Source organism: Entelurus aequoreus, linkage group LG09 (genome assembly GCF_033978785.1).
Source record: "Entelurus aequoreus isolate RoL-2023_Sb linkage group LG09, RoL_Eaeq_v1.1, whole genome shotgun sequence".
Taxonomy (NCBI): Eukaryota; Metazoa; Chordata; class Actinopteri; order Syngnathiformes; family Syngnathidae; genus Entelurus; species Entelurus aequoreus.
Window position 1 is genome coordinate 44,811,988 of NC_084739.1, and position 19,883 is coordinate 44,831,870.

At 42.2% G+C, this 19,883-nt stretch overlaps 1 protein-coding gene across 3 annotated transcripts in view; it reads right to left on the reverse strand.

Annotated features, from left to right (window-relative positions):
• Window positions 1-242: 242 nt before the first annotated feature.
• The window catches only part of ttc7a (tetratricopeptide repeat domain 7A), a 131,534-nt gene continuing 111,893 nt past the window's right edge, over window positions 243-19,883 (reverse strand). Inside the window, exon 21 of one of the 3 annotated variants that reach the window (XM_062058813.1) lies at window positions 243-2,120. In XM_062058813.1, coding sequence (XP_061914797.1) covers window positions 1,902-2,120 — 219 coding nt within the window. In that variant the 3' untranslated portion in view covers window positions 243-1,901. The remainder of the gene's footprint in view (window positions 2,121-19,883) is intronic. The other 2 variants (XM_062058814.1, XM_062058812.1) reach the window with 2 other exon arrangements.

The following is a 19,883-nucleotide window of genomic DNA, read 5'->3' on the forward strand; positions in this document are numbered from 1 at the left end:
GCTTTTACTCGTGGGGCCTTGAGTGGTTAGCATGTCAGGAGGTCGAGGGTTCGAATCCTCTTTCTATGGAGTTTGTGTTGTGTTGCATTTTCACACATTCCAAAAACAGCTAATTGGGGACTATATTGTCCAAAAGTGTGACTGTGATTGGCTAATGAGGACACGCACACAATGGATGGATAGCACAGATGGATGATGTTCAAATCAAAGAGGAGTACAGGGAAGAGATGGTTGTAGAAATTAGATTCCATGCTGTGCACATGTGAGTGTGCTGGTAAGAAGACCAAATATCTCCCCAGTTACTCAAACAAGGGCTGGCTGCTAGGCAACCAAGCCACATCACATCAGGCAAGCCTGGGGAGGGAGTGAGAGAGAAGGAGAGATGTGGGGGGCGTTCAGAGGCAGGAAAGTGTGCTGGCAGTGTTACATAAGCCAGTAGGCAAGTCCCAGTGCACGCATGAATGTGCTGAGACACTGGGAAGGGAAGTGATGCCCATTAGTCACAAGTGACAAGGCAGGTGAAGATGCAGCATCCGGCAGTGATTTTAAAAGCTGTTATTATTCAAAATGGGGAGGATTGAGATCAGGTGAGACCAAAAAAGACCAACAAAAACACAAACATGCTATATATACAGAAGATATATTAATGCACAATAAAAAATTAACTGTAACATATCTTTTTATTGTGTCCTGCACATTGTTCTAATTGTCTATCTAATCAATTTAAAATATTAATTCAAACTACTTTGAACACTGGAAAAATAGCATTTGTTGACTTTCCCAGCTTCCTAAAATTATACAATGAAATATATTCATACAAATCCAACATAAACAGGGGCCTCCCCTGACTAAATGTACGCTTTTAAAATTGAATTTAATGCAGATTGTGTACTTTGAGCAGGGGTGTCAAACTTGTTTTCATTGAGGGCCGCCTTCCCATGGCCAAGAGGATGGGTAAAAATTTTGCTCACGTGAAATATTCACACTTTAGACATGTTCACTTGGAGGTGTTGCCAGATATTTAAACAATGATGTTATTTTTAAAGGGCAGCAAGTCTAATCCATTTTGCTTTCGAAGCTGTGCACTGACTACTCTAAATTTAAGCTTTATCATTTTTTTAAATCTACAATGTTGTTTCCCATCTATGATGGGAATTGAAAAACGGCTTCATTCTTTAGACCCAACCACCCTGAGAAATATGTTGAAAATACATCAATCCAAAAACTAAATAGAAATAAAGCTGGGGTGTCATTATTATGAATATATATCTATAATATGTATGCACAAATGAAGTAAGGAACAGTAAGTTCCACATGTAACTGTAGTGTGTTATTGATGGTAACCAATAAATCAATAAAGTGCCAGTTTTATTTAACCAATCACATTTAAACAATACTAATAATAAATGAACCTCCAATAAGCATTCCTACTTCTAATAAAATATTCTCCTGGCAGCTTCATTTTGCTGCACAATTATATTATAATAAGAATGCAAATGATAAACTCAAAGTACACTGCACCTTCTGCTAAAAGTCCAATAAAATCTTGCTCACTTCCCAGTCGGTTTTATGGCGTTTCTGGAGGTCTCCCTTTAAGATATTTTTTTTATCGAAAAAACTAAAACAACGTCCTCAAAGAGATGGTCTTCTGTCCTCATGAACATGGGAACATGCCAAATAAAGGTTATCCACAACTTATCAACAAAGACCGAGGTTCAGCTTGGTTTTTGGATTTATCGCCATGTAAAAAATAAAGCGTCAATGTTTTGGTCTCACAACGTCAAATGCTCCTTAAAATAATCAAACAAAATAAAACTTTATAAAAGTAATCAAATGACCAAACTGTGTGAAAAGAGTGTCCAAAATCAAGTTAGTTGAGAGAAAGTTGCACCTCAGGTCTCTCAGAGCTCTCTAGGGATGATGGTGAAAGGTCGAATGGGGCAGGAAGCTTCCAGCTCCAAAGCGGTCAGGAAGCAGTCAGGAGCCTGACTGGAGCCGCGAGACTGTAGCGCCTCTCCAAGTCCACTCCACGCTTCGTGTGACGTGCTGTGGACCTGAACTGCATCACGCAGGACCTTCTCGCCAAGGTGCACACGCCTGATTTTCACCAGCAGCCGACCCTGCATGAACGATAATAAAACATGTTCAACATAAAACATTAGACCGCTACGGACAAATTTGGTAAGACCGGTTCTCTGGTTATGCACGTTTCTGCGGACACTTTCCTTTTGAAAGTGTTTCCTGTTTTGCTTATTTTACAATCGCCACTTTCTACAAGTGCAGAAGTCATTGCTGATTTATTTGAAGCCTAAAGGCTTCTCATGATACTGTGTGATGTTTTATTGATGTTCTGATATCTTTATAGTCAAAATGACAGCTGTGTTTTTTAGGTAAATAGCACCGGACTGCTGAACAAATTAGCTGTTACGGCTAATTTTGGACTACAATTCAATTGATTTATGTTGTGCAAGTATGTTTGCTGCCATTGTTTGTAATAATATTCACTTTATATTCATACAAGATGCAAACATTGACTTTATTTCACTCAATGACAAAAGAATACGATCTTGTACCCTCACATAAACACAATGTGATTGCTTAGCGCCACAAACACAAGGGGGGGCCACATGATAATGGCCTGGGCTTTTGTGAAGATTTTAATATTTTTTTCTATCATTTCAATCTGTTAGTTTCCAAACACGTCAACAAAGTTAGGATAAAATCCACTTTGTTGTCAAAGTTCAATGATAAGATTGTTTGAATCTATTTAGGAATGTGTAACACGACCTTCACTCCCTTACAAAAATGCAAAATGGTTCATTCCTTCTGGTAGCAGCACAGTTCACTCGACACACACGTCTTCAAAGCTCACATTAATGCACTCACACACAGCACCAACATTTAGGAACCAGGATGGAATTAATCTATTTGTGGCAGCACTCAAGGAACCTTGATTAAAGTTTGAAAACAAAGGCCTGACTAGTTTTAAAGGGGAACTACATTGTTTTTAGAATGTTGCCTGTTGTTCACAATCCTTATGAGAGACAAGAACACATATGTCTTTTTCTTTAATGCATTCACAGCCCGAAAAGGCATCGTGGGCCCCCCTCCAATGGGCTCACCACCCATAGGGCCATAGAAGTCGGGTGCTTTGTGAGTTGTGCGGCAGCCTAAGGCAGGGTCCTTGGAGGTCCGATCCTCGGCTGCAGAAGCTAGCTCTTGGGACGTGGAACGTCACCTTGCTGGGGGGGAAGGAGCCTGAGCTGGTGCGCGAAATGGAGAAGTTCCGGCTGGATCTAGTCTGCATACTTGCCAACCCTCCCGTTTTTAGCGGGAGACTCCCGGTATTCAGCGCCTCTCCCGATAACCTCCCTGCAGAAATTTTCTCCCGAAAAACTCCCAGTATTCAGCCGGAGCTGGAGGCCACGCCCCCTCCAGCTCAATGCGGACCTGAGACTGAGTGGGGACAGCCTGTTCTCACGTCCGCTTTCCCACAATATAAACAGCTTGCCTAACAAATTCAAACGAATGGAAACAAGAATTTCAGTTCATCCAGGACAGTTTGAAGGGGAAGGTGTATGTTGCCTGTAAATATGTAGAACAGACTTCTCCATTGAACACGGTGGCCGAAATGATATACTCATCATGAACGGAGAAGTTAAACAGACAATACTGCCATCTAATGGATAGCCACCGGAACACTGAAATTCAAGTATTTATTTTATGTAAATAAAATAAATATATATCTATATATATATATATATATATATATATATATATATATATATATACTCGAGTTGGTGAATTCTAGCTGTAAATAACCACGCCCCCCGCCTCTAACCCCCCCCACCTCCCGATATTGGAGGTCTCAAGGTTGGCAAGTATGCCCTGGGGAGGTGTTTAGGGCACATCGACTACTGGGAAGACCCAGGACACGGTGGAAAGACTATGTCTCCCAGCTGGCATGGGAACGCCTCGGGATCCCCTGGGAAGAACTGAACGAAATAGCTGGGGAGAGAGAAGTCTGGGCTTCTCTGCTTAAGCTGCTGCCCCCGCGACCCGACTTTGGATAGGCGGAAGTGAGTGGATGGATGGCAATCTAACTCATAAATAAACGTAAATAAAATTCTGCTTACAACAGAGCCAGTGGGAGGCTCTTTATTCCGCCCATAAACCCCTCTAAATAACCATCCAAAAACCGCCACCAATACTCCATTTACATGTCGTGGCCTGAATATTAACCAAATATTAGTGATATTGTTATTATAAGTCATGATGTCATGAGCTGGTGAGCTGCTTTCGGGCCTTGGAGCTGGTGAGTTTATTGTATCTCATAAATCATGTCTCTCACCTTGATAGTAGAAAGATGCAGACAAAATCCAACAAGTTGGTCAACTAGGCATCCAATTTAGACATGGAGATGGCGATAAAGACATGAAAAGACGCTTGGGACCCTCCTTTTTACTTTGCAAGGCTTATGAGTCATTCTTCATCTAAACAGGGAATATATCAATATCCTAACAGTCGGCATCCTAATGATAGCAGACATTGTACAGTAAGTGATGTTTTATTATATTTGTTGGCTCTCATGATGTCTGCAGTGAGTAGTAATCAGTGATGTTGTTGAAAGGAAAAAGCAACCGCTGTGATATGTTTGTGAAATTAATGCGCTGCCGTATGCTTAAAATGAACAAAATACGTAAATAAAAAATATTATAAATATGCCTGTTTTTTAAGGACTATTATAGGCAGATTAGAGTGACTCCCATTGGCTCTATTTTACTTGGACTTTTGATGGCATTGATTTACTAGTTAGAATGCACAAAAAAAGAAAATCAAGTTTGCTTGTCTTACATAGTGATTGTGAATGATAGGCAAAATTCCTCCCAAAAAGTGCAGTTCCCCTTTAAAGAGGTTCCTTGGGATAGGGATATACCAATAATAATCCATCCATCCATCCATCTTCTTCCGCTTATCCGAGGTCGGGTCGCGGGGGCAGCAGCTTAAGCAGGGAAGCCCAGACTTCCCTCTCCCCAGCCACTTCGTCCAGCTCCTCCCGGGGGATCCCGAGGCGTTCCCAGGCCAGCCGGGAGACATAGTCTTCCCAACGTGTCCTGGGTCTTCCCCATGGCCTCCTACCGGTCGGACGTGCCCTAAACACCTCCCTAGGGAGACGTTCGGGTGGCATCCTGACCAGATGCCCGAAATAATAAAACCAATAATAATAATAATAATTATTATTATTATTATAATAATAAGAATAATAATTATTATTATTATTATAATAATAATAATGCACTAATAATAATTATGTATTGTTATTATCAACTATGGGTAATAATACCTGTGTCAGCTAATGTACACCTTATATAATTAAGTAAAGACAAACTTGACATATTTATATTCATATTTAGGCGAATAACGACAGGTTGTATGATTATTAAAACGGTCTCATTTATATAAAATTTGTGGCCACTTTTTAAAAAGAAAATACACACCAAAAAACACTACTAAATAATTTAAGGGGCTTTAAGAATTTCTTAGGGAGCCAAAAATTGGGCCACAAATAAAATCTTGTTTAGGGTCACACACAATCGGAAGGTGTTTGTCCTGGTTTTAATTTAAACAAGATTTCTGTGTATAATAAAACTGACCACAAGCAAAGAGTTAAATCTGTCACACATGCATACAACATACACTGCATGTCATAATATACAACATATATGTCATTATGTACACAATATGTCATTACATACAACATATATGACATACTCCTTACCTTTGTTACACATACTGTATTGGAGTGAGACAGACAACCGACGTTAAGTAGCCTCTCTGCACACAAGCCCCATATTAATTAGCTGTGATTAAACTTCCAATAACGCACGCACGCACGCTTATCCCCCTGCTAATAAACTGGGTCTCACAGCACTGAAAGACACCAATACTAACATGTAGTTGAGTAAATGGGCTATTGGTACAATATATTACATTATTATTAGGAGCATGGATGTCAATTATGAAAAAGAAGGAGACCAAACAAATTGGGACTGAGAAGAAATTTGAGTTGAAGATGATAAGACTGCTTGTTTCTGGCATCAGAGAGAAACTACAACTGGTTTTCGTTGGTTTTGCTTAGATTGCTGCAAGCCATCTGTCTCCACTTTTACCTCAGCTGATCTCATCGAGCTTGGCGGTGCAGGTTTGCTTCTCGTTAAGAGTGGAGTTCCTTGCAGTCTTTCATCCCTCTATCACGTTGCATTTGAAAAAGGCCTTGAAAATCCCCCCTTTATTATTATATATATCATTAGTCATTCCTTAATAAATAATTGCAAAACGTGTGCTTCAAGCTACTTTGTTTTTATTAACACCGATTCAAAATACATCAGCTTTGACAAAATGGACTCAAGTGCAGGGATTTCAATTCTGAAGTACTTTACAGTATTATATTTATATATTGGTGCTAGCAAACAAATCAAATTGTTAATCAGTTTAATCACAGGGTTGCTGTGGATTAATTGTGTTTAATCATAATCAAATAAATTGTTTTAGTCTATATTAAGTTTGATTGGGACGGCGTGGCGAAGTTGGTAGAGTGGCCGTGCCAGCAATCGGAGGGTTGCTGGTTACTGGGGTTCAATCCCCACCTTCTACCATCCTAGTCACGTCCGTTGTGTCCTTGGGCAAGACACTTCATCCTTGCTCCTGATGGCTGCTGGTTAGCGCCTTGCATGGCAGCTCCCGCCATCAGTGTGTGAATGGGTGAATGTGGAAATAGTGTCAAAGCGCTTTGAGTACCTTGAAGGTAGAAAAGCGCTATACAAGTATAACCCATTTATTTATTTATAATTTTCACTTCAGAGGGTCATAAAAACTGCCATGACGATCACTGGCTGCTCTCTCCCCTCCCAAGATGAACTGTAAAGTGCCAGGTGCCTCAAAAAGGCCCAAAACATCATAAGGGACCCATCTCACCCTAGACATAAACTTTTTGAAGTGCTGCCCTCGGGCAGGAGATACAGGACAATAAAATGCCGGACAAACAGACTTAAGAACACTTTTTACCCGAGAGCAATAGTGTCGCTGAACACAAGACGACCATAATGACTGCATGTGAGCTATGTGCTTGATATTTTTATGTATTTTATGTATTTTTATCTATTCATCTATGTTCTTATGTTTTTATGTGTTATGAATTTGCACTAAATTAGTTTTGCTTACAATTTCGTTGTACAATGTACAATGACAATAAAGATATATTCTATTCTCTTCTATTCTATTTTGCATGAGCGACGAGACTCAAGAGAGAAGGGAATATATACAGTATGTGCACTTTTTTTCTGTTAATGAAACACCCTAACCAGAAGGCGGATCTGGTTTGTGCTATTATTGTGTATTTTAAGATGGAAGTACTACTGTGAAAAGAAAACGTACTTCAGGTCAGTCAACTGTTTCGTCATGTTTAGTTTTTTTCATACCCAAATTTCCCATCGAGAGTCAACATGCTGCTTATCGTCTTCCACATTGACTAGTTTATCCGACGGTAACGCTACTTGGACAAACTGCCTGAATTGCCCTGCCAGTTTTTTTTTTTGTGTGACTTTTTCCACAGTGGGATGCATGCATGCAGTGCAGTTAAATAAACATAACTTATATTATTTGTAGGGCATTCCATTAGGAAGTAAATAACGTGATGTTTGAGTGTTTGTGCCATTGCCAAAGTTACTCCTATCATTACTATCTAAATTTTTTTGTACCAAGAACTGAACATTGTAAACGGAAAACCAGTATTTAGTACTACTAGTTCATACATCAAGGTACAAAAAGAATGACTCAAAGTTCATTCCTGGACAGACGTTTCCGGTTTTTAGGCCAAGGAATCAGGGTAACTTAAATAGACAGCACTATCACTATCAAGTAGTTAAAAACAGCAATTTCTGATCTGGCATTTAAATATTTAATTACCAATGTAGTAATAAAATATAGTGCAATGACAAAGTATAGTTACATTTAATTGAACGATATTGTGGTCGACAACACACCATTTGTCAGTAAGAACGGGTATTAAATATTTAAAAAATATAATTGAATTCTACTTAGAGATATATATAGTAATATTCAATTATAATTTTTAAATATTTAATATTTGAAAACAGGGGTTAGTGCATGTGCCTCACAATACGAAGGTCCTGAGTAGTCCTGAGTTCAATCCCGGGCTCGGGATCTTTCTGTGTGGAGTTTGCATGTTCTCCCAGTGACTGCGTGGGTTCCCTCCGGGTACTCCGGCTTCCTCCCACCTCCAAAGACATGCACCTGGGGATAGGTTGATTGGCAACACTAAATTGGCCCTAGTGTGTGAATGTGAGTGTGAATGTTGTCTGTCTATCTGTGTTGGCCCTGTGATGAGGTGGCAACTTGTCCAGGGTGTACCCCGCCTACCGCCCGAATGCAGCTGAGATAGGCTCCAGCACCCCCCGCGACCCCAAAAGGGACAAGCGATAGAAAATGGATGGATGGATACTTAGACTCTAAGTATCCATCCATCCATCCATCCATACTTGCCAACCCTCCCAAATTTCCGGGAGACTCCAGAATTTCAGTGCCTCTCCCGAAAATCTCCCGGGGCAACCATTCTCCCAAATTTCTCCCGATTTCCAGCCGGACTTAAGGCACGCCCCCTCCAGGTCCGTGCGGACCTGAGTGAAGACAGCCTGTCATCACGTCCGCTTGGCCAACCAAAAAGTAACCACAGAACCGTATAGTGTTCTGTGGTTACTTTTTGGTTGGCCAACGGTTTACGTTGTATTGCGCACCCTGACAGCAAGTGTGGGAGTCAGTTTTGAAGTATGAAGTAAAGAGGCATAACTTCGTCACCTCGCCTGGTTATTGACTCCAACCCAGAATATTACACTGCCCATACCTATGCTCCTTCAAAGGCTGTGCTACTGGCTGCAAAGCATTGCACTTTCAAATACAACAATGAGTAGAGAGGAGTGTTATGTGTGTATATGTGTACATAAATGAACACTGAAATTCAAGTATTTATTTTATTTATATATATATAATAAAATACATATATATATATATATATATATATATACATATATATATATATGTATAAAAAAAAAATATATATATATATGTATATATATATATATATATATATATATATATATATATATATATATATATATATATATATATATATATATATATATATATATATATATATATATATATATATATATATACAGTGGGGCAAAAAAGTATTTAGTCAGCCACCCATTGACAATCAATGGGTAGCTGACTAAATACTTTTTTGCCCCACTGTATATATATATATGGCAGCACGGTGGAAGAGGGGTTAGTGCGTCTGCCTCACAATACGAAGGTCCTGAGTAGTCGTGAGTTCAATCCCGGCCTCGGGATCTTTCTGTGTGGAGTTTGCATGTTCTCCCCGTGACTGCGTGGGTTCCCTCCGGGTACTCCGGCTTCCTCCCACCTCCAAAAACATGCACCTGGGGATAGGCTGATTGGCAACACTAAATTGGCCCTAGTGTGTGAATGTGAGTGTGAATGTTGTCTGTCTATCTGTGTTGGCCCTGCGATGAGGTGGCGACTTGTCCAGGGTGTACCCCGCCTTCCGCCCGATTGTAGCTGAGATAGGCTCCAGCGCCCCCGCGACCCCGAAGGGAATAAGCGGTAGAAAATGGATGGATGGATGGATATATATATATATACATATATATATAAGAAATACTTGAATTTCAGTGAATTCTAGCTATAAATATATTCCTCCCCCTTAACCCCGACCCCGCCCACCTCAACCCCCAAATCTCCCGAATTTGGAGGTCTCAAGGTTGGCAAGTATGACTTAGAGATACAAAGGTACAAAGCAAAAGCATATTAGAAAGTATCCAGTTACAAACATGACCACATCATTTAATTTCATGAGATTAATTTAATTAATTATTGTTCATGAGCAACATACAAACTTCATGAGCAACATACAAACAGTGATGGGCAAGCTACTTGGAAAATGTAAGCTAAGCTACAAGTTACTCTCAATTAAATGTAGTTAAGTTACAGGGGACGCTATCCCCGGAGAAATGTAGCAGGCTACACTACAAGCTACACCGCAAAAGTAACTTGCTACATCAAAGCTACATTGAAAGGCCCACGTGTATAATATCAATATTAATGTAACTGAAAGTGTACAAATGGACCCATTGATGGTTCATTAATATTAACTATCTGTCATTCAGCTGGGGACACCCTACAACTACCTCTAGGGGTCCCTGCACCCCACTGTGTGTATTTATTTTAGTTTGCCTTTTCTTTGGCCCACCCCTATAATGTTATTCATTTTCTGTAACTACAGTAAAAAATAAAAAACAGCATCTATCTATATCTTGACAAAAACAATGACTTGTGTGTTGTTTAGGAACAGTTGGTAATGGTTATGTGCTGTAAGACTTTTCATGACCTCAACTCACCTTAATGTGTGTTCCTAAATTTTTGTTCCACGTTTTAGATGAAGAGAGCAAATATGATTTTGGTTTACAGAGTAAACAACTAAAAACTAAGGTTTTGGGCATTTTTTTTCTCGAAACGCATACATTTGTCTTAATATGGCCAAAAACAAACATTATTGAGGGTTTCCTTCACAACATCTTCACCAGTAAAGGAAAAATCTATTCTGCGAGAGAGAATTCCTCTGCCATTTTCAAGTATGTTTCTTTTTCTTTTTTTGAGTAGTCAGCTTGAAGCGTCCCTCTGTCTCTGACACCCTCGTCATCATGTGACATGAGTGTGTGTCTGTTATGATTTTGCTTACAAGTTTTGGCCTGGATTCACAGTCCATTTTCTCTCTTTGTAGCTTGTGGCTTTGATGTAAGCTACCTCGCTACATGGGTCTAAAAGTAGCTAAGCTACAAGAAAAGCTACTCATTAAAAAAGTAGCTGAGCTACCGCCAAGCTACTGGAAAATGTAGTTAAGCTATGTAGCTTAGCAACATGTAGCTTGTTACTGCCCATCACTGCATTCTAAGTCCATGGGTGACATACAAACTCCATGGGCGACATACAAACTCCATGGGCGACATACAAACTCCATGGGCGACATACAAACTCCATGGGCGACATACAAACACCATGAGTGACATACAAACTCAATGAGCGACATACAAACACCATGAGCGACATACAAACTCTATGAGCGACATAAAACTTCATGGGCGACATACAAACTCCATGGGTGACATACAAACTCCACGGGCGACATACAAACTCCACGGGCGACATACAAACTCCATGGGTGACATACAAACTCCACGGGCGACATACAAACTCCACGGGCGACATACAAACTCCACGGGCGACGTACAAACTCCACGGGCGACGTACAAACTCCACGGGCGACGTACAAACTCCACGGGCGACGTACAAACACCACGGGCGACGTACAGACTCCACGGGCGACGTACAAACTCCACGGGCGACGTACAAACTCCACGGGCGACGTACAAACTCCACGGGCGACATACAAACTCCACGGGCGACATACAAACACCACGGGCGACATACAAACTCCACGGGCGACATACAAACTCCACGGGCGACATACAAACTCCACGGGCGACATACAAACACCACGGGCGACATACAAACTCCAAGGGCGACGTACAAACTCCACGGGCGACGTACAAACTCCACGGGCGACGTACAAACTCCACGGGCGACGTACAAACTCCACGGGCGACATACAAACTCCACGGGCGACGTACAAACTCCACGGGCGACGTACAAACTCCACGGGCGACGTACAAACACCACGGGCCACGTACAAACACCACGGGCGACGTACAGACTCCACGGGCGACGTACAGACTCCACGGGCGACGTACAGACTCCACGGGCGACATACAAACACCACGGGCGACATACAAACTCCACGGGCGACATACAAACTCCACGGGCGACATACAAACTCCACGGGCGACATACAAACTCCACGGGCGACGTACAAACTCCACGGGCGACGTACAAACACCACGGGCCACGTACAAACACCACGGGCGACGTACAGACTCCAAGGGCGACGTACAGACTCCACGGGCGACGTACAGACTCCACGGGCGACATACAAACACCACGGGCGACATACAAACTCCACGGGCGACATACAAACTCCACGGGCGACATACAAACTCCACGGGCGACATACAAACTCTACGGGCGACATACAAACTCCACGGGCGACATACAAACTCCACGAGCGACATACAAACTCCACGAGCGACATACAAACTCCACGGGCGACATACAAACTCCACGGGCGACATACAAACACCACGGGCGACATACAAACTCCACGGGCGACATACAAACTCCACGAGCGACATACAAACACCACGAGCGACATACAAACTCCAAGGGGGACATACAAACTTCATGGGCGACACACAAACTCCATGAGCGCATACAAACTCCATGGGTGACATACAAACTCCAAGGGCAACATACAAACTCCAAGGGCGACATAAAAACTCCATGGGAGACATACAAACTCCATGGGCGACATACAAACTCCATGAGCGACATACAAACACCATGAGCGACATACAAACTCCAAGGGCGACATACAAACTCCACGGGCGACATACAAACTCCACGGACGACATACAAACTCCACGGGCGACATACAAACTCCACGGGCGACATACAAACTCCACGGGCGACATACAAACTCCACGGGCGACATACAAACACCACGGGCGACATACAAACACCACGGGCGACATACAAACACCACGGGCGACATACAAACTCCACGGGCGACATACAAACTCCACGGGCGACATACAAACTCCACGAGCGACATACAAAACTCCATGAGCGACATACAAACACCATGAGCGACATACAAAACTCCATGAGCGACATACAAACTCCATGGGCGACATACAAACTCCATGGGCGACATACAAACTCCATGAGCGACATACAAACTCCATGAGCGACATACAAACTCCATGAGCGACATACAAACACCATGAGCGACATACAAACACCATGAGCGACATACAAACTCCATGAGCGACATACAAACTCCATGAGCGACATACAAACTCCAAGGGCGACATACAAACTCCACGGGCGACATACAAACTCCACGAGCGACATACAAACTCCACGGGCGACATACAAACACCACGGGCGACATACAAACACCACGGGCGACATACAAACTCCACGGGCGACATACAAACTCCACGGGCGACATACAAACTCCATGAGCGACATACAAAACTCCATGAGCGACATACAAACTCCATGAGCGACATACAAACACCATGAGCGACATACAAAACTCCATGAGCGACATACAAACTCCATGAGCGACATACAAACTCCATGGGCGACATACAAACTCCATGAGCGACATACAAACTCCATGAGCGACATACAAACACCATGAGCGACATACAAACTCCAAGGGCGACATACAAACTCCACGGGCGACATACAAACTCCACGAGCGACATACAAACTCCACGGGCGACATACAAACTCCACGAGCGACATACAAACTCCACGGGCGACATACAAACACCACGGGCGACATACAAACACCACGGGCGACATACAAACTCCACGGGCGACATACAAACTCCAAGGGCGACATACAAACTCCACGGGCGACATACAAACTCCACGGGCGACATACAAACTCCACGAGCGACATACAAACTCCACGGGCGACATACAAACTCCACGAGCGACATACAAACTCCACGGGCGACATACAAACACCACGAGCGACATACAAACTCCAAGGGCGACATACAAACTCCACGGGCGACATACAAACTCCACGGGCGACATACAAACTCCACGAGCGACATACAAACTCCACGGGCGACATACAAACACCACGGGCGACATACAAACACCACGGGCGACATACAAACACCACGGGCGACATACAAACTCCATGAGCGACATACAAACACCACGAGCGACATACAAACTCCACGGGCGACATACAAACTCCACGGGCGACATACAAACTCCATGAGCGACATACAAACACCATGAGCGACATACAAACTCCATGAGCGACATACAAACTCCACGAGCGACATACAAACTCCACGGGCGACATACAAACACCACGGGCGACATACAAACACCACGGGCGACATACAAACTCCACGGGCGACATACAAACTCCATGAGCGACATACAAACACCATGAGCGACATACAAACTCCATGAGCGACATACAAACTCCATGAGCGACATACAAACTCCATGAGCGACATACAAACTCCATGAGCGACATACAAACACCATGAGCGACATACAAACTCCATGAGCAACATACAAACTCCAAGGGCGACATACAAACTCCATGAGCGACATACAAACACCATGAGCGACATACAAACTCCATGAGTGACATACAAACACCATGAGCGACATACAAACTCCATGAGCAACATACAAACTCCATGAGCGACATACAAACTCCATGAGCGACATACAAACTCCATGAGCAACATACAAACTCCATGGGCGACATACAAACTCGATGGATTCTGATGCGTCATCTATGTTGCTGCTTCTTGATCTTAGCGCCGCTTTCGATACCGTCGATCATAATATTTTATTAGAGCGTATCAAAACACGTATTGGTATGTCAGACTTAGCCTTGTCTTGGTTTAACTCTTATCTTACTGACAGGATGCAGTGCGTCACCCATAACAATGTGACCTCGGACTATGTCAAGGTAACGTGCGGAGTTCCCCAGGGTTCGGTTCTTGGCCCTGCACTCTTTAGTATTTACATGCTGCCGCTGGGTGACATCATACGCAAGTACGGTGTTAGCTTTCACTGTTATGCTGATGACACTCAACTCTACATGCCCCTAAAGCTGACCAACACGCCGGACTGTAGTCAGCTGGAGGCGTGTCTTAATGAAATTAAACAATGGATGTCCGCTAACTTTTTGCAACTCAACGCTAAGAAAACGGAAATGCTGATTATCGGTCCTGCTAGACACCAACATCTATTTAATAATACCACCTTAACATTTGACAACCAAACAATTAAACAAGGAGACTCGGTAAAGAATCTGGGTATTATCTTCGACCCAACTCTCTCGTTTGAGTCACACATTAAGAGTGTTACTAAAACGGCCTTCTTTCATCTCCGTAATATCGCTAAAATTCGTTCCATCTTGTCCACTAGCGACGCTGAGATCATTATTCATGCGTTCGTTACGTCTCGTCTCGATTACTGTAACGTATTATTTTCGGGCCTCCCTATGTCTAGCATTAAAAGATTACAGTTGGTACAAAATGCGGCTGCAAGGCTTTTGACAAAAACAAGAAAGTTTGATCATATTACGCCTATACTGGCTCACTTGCACTGGCTTCCTGTGCACTTAAGATGCGACTTTAAGGTTTTACTACTTACGTATAAAATATTACACGGTTTAGCTCCAGCCTATCTCGCCGATTGTATTGTACCATATGTCCCGACAAGAAATCTGCGTTCAAAGAACTCCGGCTTATTAGTGATTCCCAGAGCCAAAAAAAAGTCTGCGGGCTATAGAGCGTTTTCTATTCGGGCTCCAGTACTCTGGAATGCCCTCCCGGTAACAGTTAGAGATGCTACCTCAGTAGAAGCATTTAAGTCCCATCTTAAAACTCATTTGTATAATCTAGCCTTTAAATAGACCCCCCCTTTTTTAGACCAGTTGATCTGCCGTTTCTTTTCTTCTCTCCTCTTCTCCCCTGTCCCTTGCGAGGGGGAGTTGCATAGGTCCGGTGGCCATGGATGAAGTGCTGGCTGTCCAGAGCCGGGACCCCGGGTGGACCACTAGCCTGTGCATCGGTTGGGGACATCTCTGCGCTGCTGACCCGTCTCCGCTCGGGATGGTTTCCTGTTGGCCCCGCTGTGGACTGGACTCCCGCTGATGTGTTGGATCCACTGTGGACTGGACTTTCACAATGTTATGTCAGACCCACTCGACATCCGTTGCTTTCGGTCTCCCCTAGAGGGGGGGGGTTACCCACATATGCGGTCCTCTCCAAGGTTTCTCATAGTCATTCACCGACGTCCCACTGGGGTGAGTTTTTCCTTGCCCGTATGTGGGCTCTGTACCGAGGATGTCGTTGTGGCTTGTACAGCCCTTTGAGACACTTGTGATTTAGGGCTATATAAATAAACATTGATTGATTGATTGATTGATGAGCGACATACAAACTCCATGAGCGACATACAAACTCCATGGGCGACATACAAACTCCATGAGCGACATACAAACTCCATGAGCGACATACAAACTCCATGAGCGACATACAAACTCCATGAGCAACATACAAACACCATGAGCGACATACAAACTCCATGAGCAACATACAAACTCCATGAGCAACAAAGGCACCAGCAAGTTCCCAATTGCCTTGGTATTTGCTTCATTTTTCTCCCTGGATCTCTTCTACTGCTCCCTCTCTGCTAATCAGAGGTCTTACTCAATAGAATATATTTCCCCGGTTGCTAGGCAATCCCATGAAATGGCAAGAAGTGTTATAAATAATGTATTCGCATGATCCAATCAGCTGACAACCACCCCCGAGCACTGGGAGATGAGAGGAGGGAGAGAAAGATGGGAGTGTTTGATAATTGGGACACAATTAATTCAATGAGCACAAGTCCCTGTCCTTGAGAATTTGCATGTGGAAGAAGAACATATTGTATGCAAGTTGTATTTTTAAAATTCCAATTTATTATTGAACCACACTGTCAATCCAGAAGCTCAAAGCGGAATATTCAAGAAGGCAAAAGTGAGGTTCTGGTCTTTCTATGAAAAATATCTGTGTGCAAAATTATTGGCCAAATATCTGTGCCCACAATTACTATACAATTGGGAAAACAAAATCACGTTTTCACATGTTTATTTTCATCTTAAAGTGACAAAAATAAACAATTCAAAAATGTATTATTTGCAAGAAATCAGTTGGTTCCGCAGTATCTTATCAACTTCAACAGTGCTACATCCCTCCGAACGAATGTTTGGCTTTTTGGATTCAGTTAAAGAGGCACTTTGAAAAATGGACCACATGAGCACAATTTTCTCAGGGGTGCCGCAAGGATGAGGGGGAAAAGATTCATATATATTTGTGTTCAAACACATAACTAGGGTGCATTCAAAGATAATTGAATGATATGCATGATCTTGCCCGAAGGGGGTCCTGCCCATTTAAGATAGAACTGGTCAGTTCAATGTAATTTTGGGGGCAATTTTGTCTCTGGAAAAGAAGTTCCCTCATAGGTCTGCACACCTGGTGTGGGATGTAAAAATGTGGAAATATCAGAAGATATGCACTTGCCTAAAAATAGTGCTTTTATATGAGGAGGTAATGTATAGTGTACGTACATATTAGGGATGTGACTCTTCCAACAACTTACAGTTCAATTTGATTCAGAATTGATTCAACACGATTCTCACAATATGTTATTTGGTATATAAAATAAAAAACATTTTCAAAACAGATTACAGGTTTGACGTACACATGCAGCAAGCAAGTGCAAAGATGGCCTTTTTAAAAACTAATTCTCGAAATGTTTGAATGCACTCAGATTTGTTATAAAATAAGAATCAGGATTCGAATATAAGTTGCCTTTTTTTCTAGCACCCTTGTGTATAGTAAGGATGCATACCAAAACTTCAAATTACAATGATAGCACTAGTGCCAAAGTGAACAGTAGTAACTACACAGAAAGACATTACAATTGCTATTTGTGCCTCATTTGAAGAGAAGAAGATGAAGATGAAGAGACAGGGCTGCGGAGCTGAGCGCCGGGATGGACAAGCTTCACAGTGTCTTGGCTGAAGCAGCGGCTTTATTATTTTTTTCTCACCCCTCCCTCCCCAGCGTTTACCTGTTTTCACCTTTTTTGTAAGGGGCGCCGGAAGTTGGCAGACCTGTGAGCGATCCTGTTCTGTCTCCCTGTAATGTTTGTCTGCTCGCTAATGGGATTGTGCTGAAAATCTTAATTTCCCCTCGGGGATTATTAAAGTATTTCTGATTCTGATTTCAGTGCTTAATTAATAGTATCTATTAATTAGTAACATTGTGTGTATTAATCAAGTAATATATGTTTTCCTTTTTTTTCTAAAGGGGTCATATAATTATTTTTTTTCTACACGTAAAACACTTCCTTGTGGTCTACATAACATACAATGGTGGTTCTTTGGTCAATATTTTTAATAGATTTAGTTTTACAGACCATCTTTAAGGCGCTTTCTGACTGTCATTTAACGATGCGCCATTTTGTGGGCGGTATTATTTACGTGCCTCCACTTCAATTGTGTCTTCTCCGCATCAGCCATGTTGTAGTTTTTAGCGCTTCCAAGCAAGTCTACTGAGAGATATAAGTTAGAACTGTACACTACTTTGTATAAGAAATGGAAACAGCAGAAGATGCATGTGCATGTGTGAGCCAGTCTGCCCCACAAAGAGCATAGAGAAAAAGAAGGGGCTTATTGACTACATTGTCAGACTCGCGCAAAGCTCTTTTGGTAAATCACTACCATACACGGAAAGATCCCCTGACAACACCAATGGGAAAAACGTTACAGTTGGGCAAATTCCAAACAGCTCATTTGGAGGAAGTATGATGGAAGGCAAGATTCCATCCATTTTCTACCGCTTGTCCCTCTTGTTTTATAAATATCTCTGCAATGCCTCCATTGTTTGATATCAATTTTTGGGACTTATGCAGATCCCAAAAACGCAAAAACAGGTACCAATAATAAATAAAAAAAATTGTTTTGCAAATTAGGTCCCCTTTAAGAACTGGTTTAGCACCAGTATGGAATGATATGTAAATGATCCCCAACCCTGTTACTGTATATACTGTACAGAGGGAGATGAACTGTGGAGGATGTTGGAAGTGGGTCACATTCATTTCATAGCACTACACGTCAAAGTGCTGGGCTGTGTTTCATGATGAGCTACAGTACACCGTCACGACATACAAACTCGTGCCACATTCCACACACGTCAACTAAACCAAAACATAGACACATCATTGCATAAAGGCTGACATGGCGTGCAATCAACAATTTAGTCTGTGGGCTTCTAGCAAAGGACTACAACACTAATCATTAACAGCCCAATACCATATACAGGCTTCCTTTACATCCCCACCCTCATTCTCATTGATCCAAAAATACCAGCAGCTGACCAGAGCTGCGAGTCTGATCACTGCACAAACACTCCCACAAGCTTGTGGACATGGCTGGTGCTAACATATACAGTAGCTATACAGAACATACTGTAGAGGTGTGCTGTAAACACAACACCACAGTGGCTGACACATTTATTTCTGTCAAATTTTCGACTCACACATCTTCTCTTCTCACATCTACCACCGCTTCCGTGGAGAGATTTATAGCCACCTGACTTGCAAAGGTTTGAATTCAGCTTAGCTTGTAAATCAATACAGAAACAAAGTTGGAACAAAAATTGACATATACAATAATTATACACTTGCTGTTGAAACATGGAAGACAAATAAATACTGGTACTTTTTTTTTTTTTACAACATAATGTTTGCATTTAGTGGATGCAGTTTGGTAAAACCACATTTTAAAAGTACATATATATATATATATATATATATATATATATATATATATATATATATATATATATATATATATATATATATATATATATATATATATATATATATTAGTGTTTTTTTTTTATGGTGCAATGTGAGCTGGGCGGCAGCCGAAGGCAGAGGGCACTTGGCGGTCCGATCCTCGGCTACATAAGCTAGCTCTTGGGACGTGGAACGTC